The sequence below is a fragment of the Leptodactylus fuscus genome, chromosome 10 (genome assembly GCF_031893055.1).
Source record: "Leptodactylus fuscus isolate aLepFus1 chromosome 10, aLepFus1.hap2, whole genome shotgun sequence".
NCBI classification, from domain to species: Eukaryota; Metazoa; Chordata; class Amphibia; order Anura; family Leptodactylidae; genus Leptodactylus; species Leptodactylus fuscus.
In genome coordinates, this window is record NC_134274.1 from 44,073,045 (window position 1) to 44,093,705 (window position 20,661).

General features: G+C 41.6%; 1 protein-coding gene across 1 annotated transcript in view; it reads right to left on the reverse strand.

Annotated features, from left to right (window-relative positions):
* Positions 1 to 20,661, reverse strand: part of CDH23 (cadherin related 23) — an 832,275-nt gene that overhangs the window by 587,705 nt on the left and 223,909 nt on the right. The window contains exons 4-6 of the mRNA XM_075257430.1: positions 19,936 to 20,078; positions 7,899 to 7,946; positions 5,440 to 5,532 (exon numbers count right to left, since the gene is read on the reverse strand). Coding sequence (XP_075113531.1) covers positions 5,440 to 5,532; positions 7,899 to 7,946; positions 19,936 to 20,078 — 284 coding nt within the window. The remainder of the gene's footprint in view (positions 1 to 5,439; positions 5,533 to 7,898; positions 7,947 to 19,935; positions 20,079 to 20,661) is intronic.

Below are 20,661 nucleotides of genomic sequence, written 5' to 3' on the forward strand. Positions count from 1 at the left end.
TACAGAAACAACATAGTGGAAGTAGGATTGTATGTGGATTTTTTTTTTTTAAATATATATATATTTTTTAACATCCTGAGGAGAGTTCAAGCAAATTGAAAGCAGCACATTCTGAAAGTAATAACGAAATCCCTCTTGTCCGTATTCTGAGAATGGAAAAAGGAGGAGATCAAAGGCTCATGGTGAGACGGAGCTATAGACAGCATATTAAAGAGTCATTTCTTTTCTACTGCTCAATTACTAAAGACAACTTGATTTCACAGGCTGACACAGATGCACATGCTCATAAAAGAAGTAACCTTTAGAATCATTCTTAAGTGCGGTTTTTCTAATGACTAATTCCGATTTAACACTCTCCTTTCCAGAATTTGACATGCCCGCTGTTAATATTTGCACGTAGTATGAGCTAGGCTTATAAACAAAACACATAAAACAAACCATCTTCATTCTTATGGATATGCCCTTCCCTTTCTGGATGGAAGTTCTGGGTCAAAAATTCAATGCATGTGCAAGCCAGCTCTGCCAGCAGGCCACGGGCAGAGCCGATTTCACATGTGGGCGGCCATTTTTTTGTGGCCGCTTACACGAGCAGGTGCTGTGAGAACTCCATAGAACTACAGGAGCGTACTGCGCTGGCTCGCGTAAGTGGCAAACAAAAAAAATGGCCACCCGCATGTGGTCGGCTCTACCGAGGCCCACTGGCAGAGCCAACTTGCGCATGGGTTGAATTTTGACCCACCGCGCACCAGAAGAAGAAGATGAAGAGGCCATTGCTGACGAAAATGGAGGTGGTGCTGGAGAGTTCTCTTGAAGCATTGGGGATGTCCCCATTGCAGTTTGAGCGCTGGGGACCGCCCCCAGTGCTGTGAGAGAACTCATTTGCATACCCAAGAAATCTGGGATTTATACCGAATGGCGGCGCGTAGAAGACAACGAAAGGTATGAGAAGAATAGCCTTTCTTAAGGCTATTCCGACAGGTTAGTCAGATAAAAAAATGTAAAAGGGCTCTTACTCTGCTGAGAGAAGGGTTTTTCATACTGATCTTCTGGATAGGACAGCTGGCTATTTCTCCTGGTTTAACCACCTTGGCTTCTGAAATACAATTTCATTAACTTCTAGCACGAACTAATACTCTGTTCTGATGCTCTTTTTTGGCTTCTATCTACTATCCTGGTAAATCCTTGGCTAAATTTTTACTACCTTTGTGTTAGGAATCTCACGGTGCTGCCCTGAGGACTGCTGCTGCTACTTTAAGGTTGACACATCAACACATGAAGCTTTTTGTAGCAGTCACAGCTCTGCCATGCTGAACCTATCATCAGTTGAGGAGTGATATTTAAGGCTTGCACTGAATGTCCCATATGGCTGCTATTAAAGAGGTTGTGTAGGACTTCTTAAATATGGCGGCTTTTTAGGAATTTACATCAAATCCACTGGTTAGATGGCCATGCTGCAGCTCGGTATCCTTGCTGTATGCGGAGCTGTGGCATAGCCATATGACCAACAACGGGAAGTCAGTTTCTCAGAAGAAGAGCGCAGCCATTGTTTTTGAGTTCTGCACAAACCCTTTAAATTTCTACTAAGTGTGGCTCCAGAAGTCTGATCAGATCTGTTTTTTGCCATTATATTTACCTTGTTTACAGGATATTCTCTTGTCTTCGGATTTTGGCTTTGACTTTCACCTATTAGATTGACTCTGGCCTGGATACATTTATTATTTTGATTCAACATTCCTGTTTTGATTTGCCAAGTCAGTAGTACTGTGAGTCTTGGTTTGTATTCAGATTGCAGAGTATCTATTTCTTCCACTTAGCTACTGGGACAATAACCTGGGTTCAAATTCAGAATAAGTCTAACCAGTTTCACGGCACACTCTGGTGAAGAACGTTTGGGGTGCCTTTGATCTTTTTCCCAGGGCAGTGTGAGATTTAGGTTTCCTGTTCTAATGCTTTCTAGTATCTGCTATTTTCTGCATTTCTTGTCAGCTGCTCCAATAGCAATTCCGTATCATTCCGAATTCTTATTAAGCAACTGGTTTTCTTCTTTAATTTGCTATTGTACCTGTTGTCTAATACTCTGATTTTGTGACCTGGGTTGGCACCTAAATCCAACCTTATTTGCAACGAGCTCTGGTGAATACCTTGGCGGCGCCTTATATTCCACATTCCAAAATGGTGTTGGGCGCCTGGCAGCAGTATACAAGCAGAATTCTGACCCAATTTATCCCCAGAGCATTTCACAGAAGGTCTTCACCTAGGAGTTGTAAACTGCTACTTGCTGCTCTGGCATCCCAGTTCATCTCATATACATTCAATTGATGATTTGGGCAAGCAGGCCAGGGAAGCATTGCAATCTGACAGAGATATTCCTGGGAAACCTTTGTTGTGTGTGGGACGGTATCATCCTGCTGAAAAAGTATGTCCTGCACATATCAGCCAGCTGTTCGTTTCACTACTAGGAGTGATCGACACTCTTACATAATGTCTTTTCAGTTCACCACACCAACAGCTTAGGGCAATCTGCCGCTCCACAAACAAATACTGGTGGTATAATGGAATCAATGGAATGAAGTCCAGGAAAAAATCCCGATGGAGCGCGAGGTTCTCTACCCAAATTGTGGTGACCCATGGTCCAGACACAAGTCACTCCTTCATCCTACCTCCTTGTGTTTCTAAGCACTAAAACCTCAAAACGCGTACAACATTACCTATCCTATCCACATGAGTGTTGTCTGAAGACAGTGTGAGTGCCATCGGAATTTTTTCTTGGGCTTCATTCCATTGATCCCATTATACCTCCAGTATCTTCCAAACAGCCACTTCTATAAGATGGAACTGTCTACCCAGATTGTGGTGAACCATTGTCCAGGCACAAGTCACTCCTTTATCCCATTTCTATTCTATAGGACCAAATGTCCAGGGAAATGACTGGGATTTTTGAGGACAAGTCTCCAAACGTATCCCAATACAAGTAATTCCCAAAAGGAAGTGCAAAACATCCTTCTATTTTTTGTTTTTCTCACAGCAGGCTCCACAACAAAGGCAGAAATGAAGTGGTAACCATGAGGCCTTCATACTCAAATTCATTCATCATTAGATCTCAAATAGAACCTGGATTGGTTGCTAAAGACAACACCGTTCATGTTCGTATCAGCCTAGGTCACTGTCTTTCACAACAACACTGCATACAAAGGTAACAGTGGCTGGCTGCCAATGGTAAAAGACAATAAGATACCAAATTTCCTTTCCGCTAAGTACCTGGAAATGGTCTGTACAGACAAAGTTGTGTAATGAAGGGGCTAAATGTGTAGTGAAGGAAACTGAAAGCTGCTCATTGTTGTTCACAGATCAAATGATCTTCTCAACTGGTGGTATGTCTGGACCATCCAGAGCCAGTCTGCCATGTGTATGTGCCCTCACATAATTACTGCTCCAAACATTGCTAATGGCTAGATCAGAGTATAGCAGTTAATCTCTCACCAATCGCTACATTGCCCAAGACTAGTCTCTGAAAGTTTTTTTTTTATATATAGGGTAGTGGGAGAAGCACCTTACCAAGCCCAAGTGTCTAATAAGATCACACATAATAATTTACACATCTGTTTGGGACATAACCATGTTAAGTTTTGCTGCAATACAATATCAGAGTCTTTAAATAATGCATTTTAAGGATTTGTACCTTGGTTATTTTTTGGACCCATTCCCAGGGTTGAGCTGATCTTGAGATTTCAAGAAAAAAATCCGATTTTCGATCATTTTCCAGTCGATCCCGATCGTGAAATTTGCTCGATCGCCAATCAGATCCAATCTTTCCCGATCCCAATCGCTCAACCCTAGTTACTTTATGTTTATGTAGTAGGGTTGAGATGGATCTTGAGATTTCAGGATCGTTTTTAAAATCTGATTTTCGACCCCGATTGTTAGATCTGGATCTGATCTTTCCTGATCCCAATCGCTCAACCCTACGCACTCCTTGTTTTGGCTTACAAATACTGATGCAATACAATTACCACGGACTGAAATTACATGTGTTAAAGTAATTTAAGTCCAGCTATACATATTAAGTTTTTGTTGACTGTAACAGTTGATCTCCATCATTTCAGGGGATGACCACCGATGAAAATACGCAAACTTCCATTTTTGACAGCTGACTTTAGTCGGTAAAAAAGGAGTTTGGCTTTGCAGGATATATCAGGCATAATTGGCCAAAAGTGGTTTATAAGATAAGATAAGATAATCCTTTAATAGTCCCACATTGGGGAAATTTCAGAGGCTATGAGGCTGTGCTCTTAATTGTTAATGCTTGTAGTGAGGTTTTTCATATAAATGATGTCATCCTCAAAAATAGCAGTCCAAAATTTAATATGTATGGCTGGTAGGGTTGAGCTGATCTTGAAATTTCAGGATCATTTTTAAAATCCGATTTTCAATCATTTTCCAGCCGATCCCGATCGTGAAATTTGCTCGATCGCTGATCTGATCCCGATCGCTCAACCATATTAATGATATATACATTAATAGCGTTGAGCCTATCTTGAGATAACCTCCGACCTCGATCCCGCTGGAAAAGATCGGGATCGGAATTCCAATCGTGATTGTGAAATTTACTCGATCGCCGATTGGAATCTGATCTTTTCCGATCCCAATCGCTCAACCCTAATGGCTGGCGTCAGTCCCATAGATTATAACAGAAGAAACAGAATGCATGATCAACCACCTCACATTCAAATCCTCTCTCATTTTGATTGTGAATGGAGTTGGAATGGGTGGACCTTAATTCTAATCTGCGGGGTTTAACATTGAGGGGTTCCCACCAGCCATTTATTACATATACTGTGGGAATAGTAGATTGGGCAATGTTGTAAAGTGAAGAACATCCTAAGTAACTGGACCAACAAATATATATATATATATATATCCAAACCAGTCAGATGATGTATTTAAATGGTAGACTACAGAAAGAGAAGCTCAGCAAAGGGAATTCTGTAGCAGTTCCAGTAAATGATTCCTAAAGATGATATTCCTATCATGTAAGCCCATGGTGAGAAATGTATTTACTGAAGGATAATGAGATGTCCCACAAGCAGAGCATCATGCAGCAAGATAGCACACAGTGACAGTCTGTTTAGGAAACACACTTGTGTGATCCATGCTGAACAAACCAGAAATGGCTGCAATTAAATTGGCACAAATAGCTAAGTGATTAGAGCCTGGCATGCTGGGTCAATGATGAGATCTGTGCAGCTGCCCTGTGCCAGGGATTTCTATTTCAAATTAAAGTAAAGCTACAGTTTCAATTTCACAACGGTAACTTTTATTGTAAGATTTATGACTACACGTAATTCCCATTCTTCGAGAAAACCACTATATACAGTACATGATCATCAAGAATTCTGGAAAATCAATGATTTTAATAGTCAATATGGCTATAACAGGTACCTCTGCAATCCGCACAGTGTATGGCTGGCCATGAAAGGTAGGTGCATTGTCATTGACATCCCCGACCTGGATGTTTACTTTTCCTTTGATAACCTGAAGATTGAGCAGAAGAAAGTCCATTAGAGTCTTCTAGCAGTTCTTCATGTGTTACATACGGTTCCAATAATCAGTAAATTCCAGTTATCTAGCAATCATCCAATTACTGGAGCTACAGGATAATGCCATATACATCTTCATACATTATTTTAGTTAACCATACACTCAGATACATTCACTGGGCTTTCCTAGAAGGATCTCTAAGATTAATTTTCCGTTTGGCAATTTTCCACTGTACATAGGCTTGATGCCCTAACTGAAGGCCTAAGATCAGTAACTAACTACAACCCCTGCTTTCACAGCTATGGTCATTGGAGGGGTAATATAGTATTACATACCAGCCATTCAAATGGATAAAAGGACAAGGCAGGACAGCCACTTTCTGAGTGCTTCTTGAATATGGTTTCCAATATAGGTCATGTGCCAGGTTCCCATTCCAAGAGGTCTTTGTAACCTGTTATGGCATATGAAATGAATACTCTGGCAATCACTGGCCGCAGAGGCCCAAATCAGCCAGTGACTTGATAATCACCATTTTCTGTGTGTCAAGACTAGGGTTGAGCGATAGGGATCGAAAAAGATCGGATCGCGATCGAGCAAATTTCACGATCGAGCTGGAAAATGATCGGAAATCAGATTTTAAAATCGATCCTGAAATCTCAAGATCGGCTCAACCCTAATCAAGACAGGCCAGGAAGTAGAGACCAGAAGGGGACCAAGAAAGCCTCAAATTGGCAGTGAGTATTGTTTCTTTTTTTTTTTTTGCTTTCTAAAAAATAAGAGTGGAGTATTTCCTAGTGCAAGTCTACAGAACTACACCCTGCCCCAATTAACTAAATATGCAATACACTAATCTGAATCAGTAATGGTAAAGATTAGGAACAACACTGAAATGAAACTTTTAGTGAACATATGTGGTTCCTTGCTGCTACATTTCCATGGTTGACCTACCATTACTCCTGTAAAACAGGATGAAGGAACAATATTTGAAGGGATCCTATCATTAAAACTCAACCTTTTCTGCCTTCCACGTAGGAATAGCCTTAAGAAAGGCTATTCTTCTCCTACCATTAGAGGTCTTCTCCGCACCGTCGTTTGGTATATAATCCGGTTTTCGTCGGTATGCAAATTAGTTCTCTCGCAGCACTGGGGGCGGGCACCAGTGCTCAAACAACACTGGGGAACGTCCCCAATGCTGCGAGAGAAATCTCCAGCGCTGTATCCATCTGTTTCAGGAACAGGTCTTCTTCGCGTCTTCTTCCGGCGGTGGCTTCAAACTTCTAGGCCTCGGGCAGTCGACTGCGCATGCCTGCAGGCCACAAGACAATAGTATACTGTGTAAGCGGCCATTTTCTTGTGGTTGGCAAGCATGTGCAGTCGCCTTTGCCCTACGCCCAAGGCCTAGAAGTTTGAAGCCACCGCCGGAAGACGACGAAAAGAAGACCCCGTTCCTGAAGATGATGGAGGCGGCGCTGAAGAGTTCTCTCACTACATTGAGGACGCCTCCTGTGCTGTTTGAGCACTGGAGCCCACCCCCAGTGCTGTGAGAGATCTAATTTGCATACCGACGAAAACCAGATTATATACCGAATGGCGGCTCGGAGAAGACATCTAAAAGGTTGGAGAAGAATAGCCTTTCTTAAGGCTATTCCTACGTGGTAGGCACAAAAAATTCAGTTTTAATGATAAGATCCCTTTAATTCAGAAGAGGGATTTTACTGGAGAATCCACATGCTCAAGAAACAATAGTCCAAGAGTCCAATACTGCAACAAGGTTGATCAAAATAGGTTGTAAAATTCTTGTTATATTTTCAATAAGCGACTTTGTCAGGCTGTAGACGTGATAAGATTGACCTTATGAAGTTACTGGTCCATTAGTAGAACATGTAACCTATTTCTAGACCACATGTGCTTACAGTTTTTTACCGAGTGCATTGGACTCTCAGCAGTTTCTGAGACTGTGGGTTCCCTAACTTAATCCTTCTTGTGTGTTAAGTGTATTCTGAACTTTCCATCAATTTTTTTTTACCCACTTTCACATTTCACACCTTAGAATAGAAGCTTCATATTGTCATCCAGATAACATAAGAATAGACCACATGTCGTTTTTTACTAATCTTCCATTTTATCCATATCCCTGTATGTTAAAAGTAAGTACACCTACACTAGTGCTAAAAATAAGCATTGCACAACCTTCTATTTAATTGGTCATACGTCTGTTCAGCGTGGTTCCTGCTGGCAGTACTTCTACCCAAGATGTTACAAATCATTTTTCTCCACCCCTTCCATCACATCCGCCGTTATCTTGTCCTGTTTTACCATTCATAGAGTTTGATGCCATGAAATGAAAAAGTCATACATACCCCCTGGCTGTCACTGACAGAAAATTCAACTGTGAATTCCGATTTCGTCTGAAATGAAAAGGAAGACAAAATAATACGATTAGAAATAGTGTTTATCTTCTGACACCAGTACTTTGGATTTTAGCTAAAAGCATAATTACATGCAAAGTACCACTGGGAGAGGGGCAAAGGAGGAACCAGGAGCACAATTACAGATGTGGCTTCAATATACGGCATTGTTCGCATATCAATTTTAGCCAGCGCATTACTGTTTGAAGTGTGTTCTTAATCATCGAGAACGAATTGTATCAAACTAATTGTGCGCGAAAAAAAATAGTCTTCGAATTGTGACACCCCCAAAGATCCCTCGAACGTAATGGCAAGACCCTAGGTTAGTCATTTTGATTCATTTTTGGTGTGGTACACCATGTACCTATATAGAAAATGTTTTCTATAATCTCCTTAAAAGACACAGCTAGGGTTTAGCCGACCTTGAAATTTCAGGATCGTTTTTAAAATCCGATTTTCGATCATTTTCCAACTGATCCCGATCATGAAATTTGCTCGATCACAGATTGGGAGCCGATCCTGATCGCTTAGCCCTAGACCCAGCCATAATCTTCAATCATTCTGTAAGCTTAAGAGTAGTGTTGAGCGATCGGAAAAGATCAGAAAAGATCGGCGAGCGAGTAAATTTCATGATCGCGATCGGAATTCCGATGCCGACCGTTTTAGGCAGGATCGAGGTTGGAGGTTATTTCCCACAATGCTTTGCTACTGGCCAAGCATTGTGGGAAAGGTGAACAATGTTAGGAATTAATGGATGCCATCTACTCTTCTGTTTCCTCCTGCTATGCCGTAGGATTGAATGGGGTTAAGCGGCCGGACGCCGACACAGGCTGTGTGCCGGTGGCATCCATTCATTCCTATACTCATCAGCTCTGCTACATCTGAGATCTACATCTCAGATGTAGCAGAGCTGAACATACAATAAAGAGTGAGAACAGCGCGGATTGGTAGCGGCAGCTGGTAAGTCGACAACAGGGGGGGGGACTTAGGTAGTCAGGGGATTTTTTTAATCACTACACTGCATGGATTCTAACAATTAAACCTTTCAATTCTTAGATTCCATGCTGTGTAGAGAATATGATCGTTTTTAAAATCCGATTTCCGATTCGTAAAAAAAATCCCATTGACTTGCATTGGGATCGGAATTAGGATAGAGATCGGGTTCGAATGAAAAATGATTGGAAATTGAATTTCAAAATCGATCCTGAAAAGTCAAGATCGGCTGAACCCCACTTAGGAGTACAAAAAGGTCAAAATATTTTTATTAAATCAAAAATTCTAAACCCATGATCCATGCATAACAGAGTTTCTAAAAATTTTATAGGTTGTAAAGAACTGAAAATAGACATTTCTTGAACATTTACTGCAGTCAAAAGTAATTTCAATCAAAAACATTATTTGATATCACCGTCACCATTCTTACTTTCATTGAACTTGTGAGTTTTTGGATATTTTCTACTGTTGCTCTGATGTGAACTGCTTCCCAACCTCATAGATCTTTGTGGGGTAACACAGATCACAAAAGTCCTGGATGACCAGGACTCCAACTATTGTAGTGATCTATGATGCTAGGACACCCTCTTCTTCACTGCGGATCCACTATCCTATATATGTACTATGGGCAAAAGGAGCTTTGGGAAGGCAAAGAAGATAGTTCACTATAATGTATGGAATCTGGGCTATGAACTGAGTTTGGGCCAGGAAATGCAGCCGATGTACAGACAAAATTGTCCAGTCCTTCAAGTGCATGGAGCTTGCTTGCTTTCAGAGTAGTTATCTCATACTCTCAGATCAGCTAATTGCAGTTTGCTGATAAAGGCTCGGATAGTGTGTTATCTCTCTATGTAAACACAACGATAACACTGAGTTCACTGCAAATCAATTTTCCATCCTGGCAGAATGCATTATTTTTTCTCTACAAACCTGTGTAATGTAAAACATTTACTGTGCATATAATTTAACCTCCATTATTATAGTTTTCTAGTAATCATAATAAATAATCTAATATAATAAATAATCATGGTAAAGCCAAGATCTATATCTAGTGAGATACTTCATAGTACCCTGTCCAACAAACAAAGTCCACCCACCAGCTTGTTGAATATAGGAAGAGAGATTAAGAAAGCACACAAACTGGTGGGAAGAAGAAGATGGGAAAACACATTTAGGCTAAAGCCTGGTTTACATCTGCGCCGGTAATCTGTTTGGAGGAGTCCGAATGGGGACCCCCCGAAAGGACTACTGAACACATTGGCAAGCGGTGTGCAGTTAAAGCACATGGACGCTATAGACTATAATAGGGTGCATGTGGTTTCCGCACGAGTCATGCAGACAAGTAAGTAGATCATGAACTACTTTTCTGTATGCATGTTCCGTGTGCAAACTGTGCAAAAAGCACACGGACCCCATTATAGTCTATGGAGTCCGTGTGCTTTCACTGCACACCGCTTGCCAATGCATTCGGTAGTCCTTTTTGGGGGGTCCCCATGCGGACTCCTCCAAACGGATTACAAACGCAGATGTGAACCAGGCCTACAGCCCCATGTTGCAGAAACACAGTTTTTTTTGTTGCAGATTTTGTTGCGTTTTTTTTTTTTTTTTTTTTTTGAGCCAAAGCCTACAATGGCTACAGAGGGAATGGGAAATATATAGGAAGTTCTTATGCTTGTACCTTCAGCTCTATCCACTACTGACTTTGGTTCAAAAAAAAAATTGCAGCAAAATCTGCAACAAAAAAAGCTGTTTCCACAACACGAGGTTTTGGCCTTAAAAAGGACCTTTCACCACCTCCACCAGTTCAGGTTCTTAGCATGTGTTAATAGGTGCCATTCCATTGATTCTAGCGCAGTTGGATTTTTTTCTCCAGCCCCACCAAGAGCACTTGGTTTTGATGCTTGATTTGCTATTTCAGCTCTGTAATGCCAGGTGGGCAGTTTCTGGGGATACTATCACTCCTTAAGGAGAGATCACCTTCACAGGCATACGGAAACTTACAAAAGCCTTTTTTGCTCCATTGGGGGATTATGTTAAAATATGCAAATCTGTTTTCCAATCTGTAAATAGCAAAACAGTGCCTCTACTTGCTGCCCTCTAAGGTCAACCCCTTTAAACATCATGATTGACTTTTTTAACAAGCCATAAATGCTGTGATGAGAGGTTTAGCCAAATCCGTATCCCAACTGTGGATGGTGCGGTTTCGATCTGGTTGGATCTCCTCAGCACAGCGTTGGGAAAACTGATTTGGCACAGGTGAGAGACTTTTAGACCAGGTTCTGGGGATACTGTCAGTCCTTAAGGATAGATCACCTTCACAGGCGTATGGAGACTTACAAAAGCCTTTTTCTCTCTGCTAGGGGATTATGGAAAAAATATGCAAATCTGTTTTCCAAGAATATATAAATAATAAATAGGAAACATTGCTGCCCTCTAGGGCAGTGTCAGAGGAGAGAGGAGGGTGTGTGATTTCGAGCTCCAATCAGAGGTGACCAGTGCCAAAGCTCAGAATCACACCGCTTGTCTACTCCTGCCTGACACAGCCCACTGACAGTACATCAGGCACCCAATCTAATATCATTGATAGCTCAGGAATGGTGAGGGCTAGTGAAAAAATTCCAACAGTGGCAGAATCATTGGAGCAGTTCCTATTAAACTATGTAAAGATCTGGACTTGATAGAGGTGATGGAAAGTACTGTTTAACCCCTTTTATATAATCAGTAATGGGAGTAATGAGTTCTAGCAAATTTAAAGTAATGTGATGACAAATATAAATGTATTTCAGAAAAAAATGAACCTCTATGAACATTCTCACTCCCATCACACCAAACTAATCTCAAGCTTTATTTTTCTAGATCTAGTCAAAGATCCTACCAGAACGCGCTCCAAATGTATAATTATTCGACTAAAGTGGATAAAATGTGGTTCTCTGACTTCAGACACCGTTATGATGTTCCATCTTTTCTCTAAACTATGATCATTTCTTATGTATTAGTTATTATAGTTTAGAAAGAGAACAGGGTACAATCACCATAAACTAAACCAAGTATTTTCTATAGCTCCAGGCAACTAAACGCTCATCACTCTCATCAGCTATTTTCCTGCCCTGGAGGAAGTTTCCGGGTGATTTAAAGACTCCTCATCTCAGGTGCTGCTATCAGACAGCGGCAGCTCCATGCAGAGAGACTGCTAGGAATCCATCTCAGGCCCCTAGGCACTGCCTGCAGTTATCTCCAGCCATTCCAGACTCTGTCTGCTTAGTCCTCTCTGGATAAACACACTATAAACTACAGTCCCCACAGTGGCTTCCTAAATGGAGCTTCTGCAAATACAGGTCTTTAGTTTTCACACATAATAAATGATGAAGTAACTCTCGTACAGTCCCAGAGATAGAATGAGCAGCCAAATGATACTTTTTGCCGAAACTTGCATTTTTTATTTTTATTTTTTTTGTTACTGCACAATAAAAAACAACAGATTTTGGTTGTGAATGGCTACGATAATTTTTATTGGTTGCGGTGTTATTTTTGTGTATGATAAATATTTAAAGGGGTATTCCAGTAATCCCCTATGCACTGTATAGACATAACCACTAGGTGGTTGGGATTCAACCACTGGAAATTACACCATTAGGGTGAGTTCACACTACGTAAACGGCAGCTTATTCAGAACGTAAAACACGTTCAGAATCAGCGGTGTATAAAGTAGTTCCATTCATTTCTATGGGAGCCGGCATACGAGCGCTCCCCATAGAAATGAATGGGCTGCTTTTTTCACTACCTGAAGACACTCCCTCCTCCAGACTAGACCCATTCATTGGGCCTAATCCAGAGCAGAGTGCGTGGCTGGATACCAGTGCAGGGCACCGGCTTTCAGTCATGGCTACCTGGTTTTTGAATTGGAACCTGAGGCAGCCTCTGCCTCAGGATCCGATCCAAAAAACCTCATGTAAACTTACCCTTATAGGGTTCTATGTCTCATCTGTATGGAGGTTTGGGCTCTATTATTACATTCACTGCCTATGAGACAAAGATAGAATGCTTTACTTAGACCAGGTTGTCCATAGCTCAAATGCTGCTCCATTCAAACAGAGAAATTGGAGCCCATGTTCTCCTGATAGGTGGTGTCCCCACCTAGTGACTGGGAAAACCCACTTTAATTTTCATTCTATTACTGTATCCTCAATCATGACTTATAATTTTATTTGTTGTTAGGATAGAACACATTATGTTTTGACTTCATATCCCTAGTGGCCAGACAAATGAGCGCAAGGGTTGGTATGTGCAGGCAGGGCCGCTTTAACCATAGGGCCAATGGTGCGCTTGCAGTTTAAGCTAGTGATGAAGTAGGAAACTGTCCACTCGCTGCTTCACCAGCCAGTCAGTGCTTTTTCTCTAGCGGTGCTTTTGCACCAAGCCTACGGTAGCAGGTGCCCCCTTTGAACTGCAGGACAGTCCTACATTTGCTGTCCCACTGTCCAGGGCAGTGGGTCCAAGCTTCCCCAACTCATCAGCGTCCGTTCCATGCTTCACCACCTAGCCACTGTCTTTGCTCCTGGTGCCCTAAGAGCAGGAGGTGCGATGTAGTAATGTCACGTATATCCTGCCTGTTACTCTTTAAAGACTCTGGAACCAGAGAGAGGGGGGAATGGGGAAAGGCGTATATTAAGGGTTTTTTTTCCTCCGATATACACAGTAGGAAGGGAGGGGGGCATGAAACTGTGGAGTCAACCAGGGAGTGGGAGGGGGGGCATGGAGAATGGCGCTATGGGTCCTGGGTTGAGGACATGATACTGTGGGGGCAATCAGGGGGGTGGGGGAACATGAATTTGTGGGGGAAACCTGGAGGGGGACATGAATCTGTGAGGGGCAACCTGGGGGGGCATTATAAGGGGCATATTGTATGGGGTCACTAGGGATTCATAAAGTGTGAGAGCAACTAAGGGGCATTATTTATATGGAGGCCATTGAGGGAGCATCATAATTTGTGAAGTTTGTGAAGGTCAGGTATTTCTAGGTGGTGGTGGTGGTGGTGGTCAGGGTACTTCTGAATCCTCCACCAATGGGCCCTGTGTGCAGGTTCTTCATTTTGAGTTATTTCTAGCATTATTATCACTTCACTATGTTAAGCTAGGGTTACATGAGGACTTGTGGATATTCCAATATTGTAAATTTCTCAATTTCTCTATGCCAAATCACAACTCCTTAACCCCTTAGAGACACAGCCCAAAAGTGACTTAAGGACCAGGCCTCTTTTTTCAAAACTGACATGTGTCACTTTAAATGGCAATAGCTTTGAGACGCTTTAACTTACACAAGTGATTCTGAGATTGTTTTTTTGTGACATATTGTACTTCATGTCAGTAGAAAATTTTTGTCGATATTTTTTGCCTTTGATTATGAAAAAATAGGAAATTTGATGAAAATTTGGAAAAAAGTGCAGTTTTCAAACTTTGAAATTGCAAGCCTTTCAAATGGAAAGCCATACTACCCAAATTTTTTGATAAATATAATTAACCATGTCTCTGATTTATGTAGAAGTCAAATTTTAATCACCCTTTCATTTTTTTCAGATATTATAAGGCTTACAAGTCAAGCAGTGATTTTCCAAATTTTCAAGAAAATTTCCAAAACACATTTTTCAAGGGACCAGTTCAGTTTTGAAGGGAACTTGAGAGGCCTCTCTTGTAAAACCCCGCATAAGTCACCCCATTCTCAAAACTGCACTCCTGAAAGAATCCAAAACAGCAGTTAGAAAGTTTCTTAACCCTTTCAGCATTTCACAGCAATTAAAACAAAATGGAGGTCAAATTTACATTTTTCAATTTCTATCACTAATATATTCATTTAGCCCTAGAATTTACACATTTACTAAGGGTTAAAGGAGAAATTGCACCCCACATTTTGTTACGCAATTTCTCCCGAACACGGCAATACCCCATATGTGCTGGTACCCTAATGTACGGGCACACGGTGGCTCTCAGAACGGATGGAGCGCTAATTGGATTTTGTAGGCCAGATTTTGCTAAAATAGATTGCAGGCACCATGTTCCTTTTGCAGAGCCCCCAAGGTGCCAAAACAGTGGAAACCCCCAAAATGTGACCCCATTTTGGAAACTAGACCCCTCAAGGAATTTATCAAGGGGTATAGTGAGCACTTTGACCCTACAGGAGTGTAACAGAATTGGCCCAACAAAAGGAAAAGTGACATTTTTTGCTATAAAATGTAGCTTTAACCCCAAATTATGCATTTCCACAAGGGGTTAAAAGAGAAAATGCACCCCACAAGTTGTCAAGCATTTTCTCCCAAAAACAGGAATGCCCCACATGTGGATGTAAAGTGATCTATGGGCACGCTGTAAGGTCCAGAGCGGAAGGAGCGCTATTGGGATTTTGGAGGGCAAATTTAGCTTGAGTTTGTACAAGGCACCATGTTGCATTTGGAGAGCCCCTGAAGTGCCAGAACAGTAGAAACCCCCCCAAAATGACCCCATTTTGGAAACTAGACCCCTCAAGGAATTTATCAAGGGGTATAGTGAGCACTTGAACCCTACAGGTGCTTCACAGAATTTTTTACCATTGAGAAGTGAAAATGAAAAATTACTTTTTTTTATAATAAAATGTCACTGTAGCCCCAAATTTTTCATTTTCACGAGGGGTTAAAGGAGAAATTGCACCCCACATTTTGTTACGCAATTTCTCCCGAACATGGAAATACCCCATATGTGCTGGTACCCTAATGTACGGGCACACGGTCGCTCTCAGAACGGATGGAGCGCTAATTGGATTTTGTAGGCCAGATTTTGCTAAAATAGATTGCAGGCACCATGTTCCTTTTGCAGAGCCCCCAAGGTGCCAAAACAGTGGAAACCCCCAAAATGTGACCCCATTTTGGAAACTAGACCCCTCAAGGAATTTATCAAGGGGTATAGTGAGCCCTTTGACCCTACAGGAGTGTAACAGAATTGGCCCAACAAAAGGAAAAGTGACATTTTTTTGCTATAAAATGTAGCTTTAACCCCAAATTATGCATTTCCACAAGGGGTTAAAAGAGAAAATGCACCCCACAAATTGTCAAGCATTTTCTCCCAACTACAGAAATGTCCCACATGTGGACGTAAAGTGATGTATGGTCACACAGTGGGATAGAACAATAGTTGGAGGGTAGATTTGGCTGAAATTGGTTTTAGTTACCATGTCACATTTGTAGAAGCCTTGAAGTGCCAAAACAGTGGAAACCCCCAAAATGTGACCCCATTTTGGAAACTAGACCCCTTGACTTCAGTGACGTTAGTGTTAAATTACACCTCTTAAAAAATTTACCAAGAAGTATAGCAAACATTTGGATGCAGCTTGTACGGCAATAATTTATTATCCAGAAATTACTGCATAACCGGATGAAAGTAATTGTGTGCAGAGTACGTGATGGTATAAGGAGGCGATATTCCATGGAAAATAAATTCTAAAATTAATATTCCATGGAAGTGTGGTACAATCTAAAGCACTCCTTCATGCACAGGCCAGGTTTATCAGGGCAGGTGTCACACTGATAAATGGTGTCTCTCCTTATTCCTCTTTTGTAACACACTCTGCATCTTTTCTGAGTTTTCCCTTTTTTAGCAGTTTGGGGGACTTCACCGGGAAAATGTTGCCCTGGTACAATATGGGAACCATGAGTTTCAGAAGTACTGGGGCCTGGCACTTCTAGGTCCCCAAATATCAGGGACTTGATAATTGCCTCCTGAAACTCAAGGAAAGTTCCTGTGTGGCCTGCACATCGTGATAGCACGTAAGAGTTATACAATGCCATCTGAACCATGTGCACGACCAGCTTTTTGTACCACACTCTTGTTTTTCGCATGCCACTGTAGGGCTTTAGGACTTGATCAGATAGATCAACCCCTCCCATGTACTTATTGTATGCCAGGATGCAGTCTGGCTTGGAGACAGTGGTACTGGTGCCACGCAGAGGGACAGAGGTGCTGCCGCTGCCATTAGCTGTGGTCAGTACAAGGACATCCCTCTTGTCCCTATACTTGACCAGCAGCATATTCTCATTGCAGACGGCACTACTCTCACCCTTTCTGAGGCGCTGCTCAATATGTGCCCTAGGGAGGCCTCTTTGATTTCTGCGCACAGTCCCACAAGCTGCAGTTCCTCTAGAACTCAGGGACCTAAAGAGTGGGATGCTGGTGTAAAAGTTATCCACATAGAGGTGATAACCCTTGTCCAGCAGTGGGTGCATCAAATCCCACACAATTTTCCCACTAACTCCTAGGATTGGGGGGCAGTCTGGGGGCTCAATCCTTGTGTCCCTTCCTTCATACACCCTAAATTTATAAGTGTATCCTGAACTGCTCTCACATAGCTTATACATTTTAATGCCATACCGTGCCCGCTTACTGGGCAAGTATTGGCGGAATTTTAGCCTCCCTTTGAAACTGATCAGAGACTCATCAATTGCAATGTTCTGATCAGAGATGTAGGACTCTGCAAATTTGGAACTAAAGTGGTCAATGACTGGCCTAACTTTGTATAAGCGGTCAAAATTTGGGGCATCTTGGGGCGGGCACTGGGAATTATTATAATGAATGAACTTTAGGATACTTTCAAACCGCTTCCTGGACATAGCCATTCGATAGATTGGAGTGTTGTGCAAGACGTCTGTACTCCAATACTGACGAATTTTAGGTTTTTTCACTATGCCCATATGCAGAATAAGACCCCAGAAAATCTTCATTTCTGCTGCATTTACTGGGGTCCAGTTCTGTGGCCTGGCATAGGAAGAGGTGGCATTTTGTTCCAAAAATTGTTCAGCGTACAAATTCGTTTGGGCCACCATAAGATCTACAAACTCATCAGAGAAAAAGATTTTGAAAAAGTCATTTTCTCTGAAGCCCTCAGTCTCAATTTGTATTCCTGACCGGGCAACAAAGTCAGGAAGCTGAGGCTCATAATTTTCTGGGGGTGGGGTCCACATGGGCTCTACAGGTGGGGCAACTAACTCAGCAATTGTTCTGGGGCGCCTCCTTTGGGGTTGCTCATCACTGGAGGAGGAGGAGGCGGAAGAAGAGGAAAAATAAAGGAATGGGGCATTTTCCTCTTCTCCCTCGCTGGCGGTATCAGTGTCAGAGGCCAGTATGGCGTACGCCTCTTCTACTGAAAACCTTCTTTGGGATGATTGGGACATTTTTGTGTGTGTGTGGTGTTTTACTTGAGTATATAAAACTTTATTTCTTGAAACTTTATTTCTTGAAACTTTATTTCTTGAAACTTTATTTCTTTGAAACTTTATTTCTTTGAAACTTTTTCAGTGTGGGGTGTGTGTTGTGCTTTAACACGTGTATTTTATGTAAAAAAAAAAACAAAAAAAAAAACCTTCCCTTCTATCAAAAATGGAGCTATATATAGATTGAAAAAAAACTGAGCCAAAAATCACAAATGTGACCAATAACGTATATTTTATTACTGGTCAATTTGCGGTGGCGAGTTTTACAAAAAAAAAAAAATCTTGTGCACAAACAAAATTCTCTTTTCTACCTACTAGAAAAAAAAACTGAGCCAGAAATCACAAATGTGACCAATAACGTATATTTTATTACTGGTCAATTTGCGGTGGCGAGTTTTACAAAAAAAAAAAGCTTGTGCACAAACAAAAAAAAAGAAAAGGAAAAAAAAAAAATGCAAAAATGCAAAAAAACCTAACAAAAAAAAAAAAATTTGGAGAAATGCCAAAAAGGGCTTTCTCAAAAAGGGGAGGGAAGTGAGTCTCTTTTCTGCACAGAATGCAGAGTTTAGGACCCAGAAGCTGGAGGAGCCAGACAGTCTCAGATGCCTCGGTCAGGAAAGGGTGGAGAGGAGATGGGAGGGGGGACGGGAGACGGCAGAGGGGAGAGATGGGCAGTAGAGGGCTGGCTGGGAGAGGACCTAGGACGTCTGGCAGAATCTGATCGAGGTATGACGCAGCGGTAACGCAGCAATCTCACGCACAGCGCTCACAGGGCAGCACGGGTTCTGCTCTGCTCGCAATTCCCAGAGGGAGTGATGTAAGCAGAGCAGTGCCCGAAGTTTACACTGCCCTGCACGCCATTGATTGGTCAATCTGCCATGATGCTGGCAGATTGACCAATTAAAACATCTGGAGGGGGTCGCACCACTGTACGCCCCCCAAACACTCGACAGGGATTGGTGCAAGGTGTAGCTCCAATCACTGTCACTTTTGTACCGATCTGTCGGCACAGATCATTGGATCTGTGCCGGCAAGCTGCAATTGGACATTGCGAAGCAATCGTCCAATTGCAGCGATCCACGTGGCAGGGAGGGGGTTAAATCTTCCGATTCATGTAAAGAAAGTTGTCTGCTGTCATGGACAGCAGCAACCTTCTTACAGTTTCCGTGTCTTGAGACACGGAGGCTGTTTATAACCATGACGTATTATTACTTCATGGTGCGCGAAGTACCTCGCGTCCATGACGTAATAGTACGTCAAAGGTCGCTAAGGGGTTAAAAAATGCAATACTACAATTCTTTCCTCTAATGAAATGGCTCAGTCTCCTGAAAATGAATTTAAGATGAATTATTATTGAGTGAAAGTTAGTCAACTTTGTTAAAATTTGTTCAGATTTAAATTTATAACAGATTTAGGAAAAGAGAAGAACAAATGGAGATCAAGCGGATTTCTGAATAGTTAATGAAAAATAAAACAAAAATATTTTTAGCCCAAAATACAATGCCATACAAGTGTCCATAGACTTTAATGGCAAATGGGAATTAGGCAATGAGCCTCAATATGAATAGATATTGAGGATACCGATGTCTAGTGTGTATTAAATCATTATTCTATACATACATAATATATTCAGATTACAATACCTAAAATATTATTTCAACTATAATTATAGTACAAAATACCATGAAATCTTGCACATTTTTGTAATTAAAAAAATTTAATAAAAAAATTATACAGTGTACCAGAATTTTTTTTTAATTTTTTTACCTCTCGATCCAAGGATTGCCTAAGCCATACCACGCCAGTCTCACTTTCCACAGCAAAAAATTTACTGGCTTCATCCCCCACTATTCCATACACCAATTTGTCGTCATCATAGTCTTGTGCCCGTAGTTGAGTAATTGAAGAACCTGGAAAAAAAAAAATTACATCTGTAACTATTTTTGTTGTGATCTGAACCATTTGTCAAATTTACTGTGTGGTAAAACACGTAAGCAACCCAAAATAGCTCACCAGGACAAACAAAAGATCACCATGAATAAGGCCCCGTTCACACGGGGCACGGGATGGCATATGTTGGTCCTGATTTTGATGCGTGAAGCCACGTCAGAATAGGATCAAAATGCTCCTGCCACAACTGTTGCGGCTTCCGACATACATAGACTGCTATCGTGAGGGGGCGGATTTTGAGGAGGATTCAGCACCAAAATCCGTCACCTCTTGCCCTGTATGAACGGGGCCTTAAAAAGAAAATATAAAAGACACAGAACTTCAATTTCCTCGCTAGTAGGGTTGAGCTGATCTTGAGATTTCAGGATCAATTTTAAAATCCGATTTCTGATCATTTTCCAGTTGATCCCGATTGTGAAATTTGCTCGATCGCTGATTGGAATCCGATCTTTTCCAATCCCGATCCTCAACCCTAGTCAATGCTTCTCTATGGAAAGTGTCACTTTTAGGGTTGAGCCAATCTTGAGATAACCTCCAACCTCG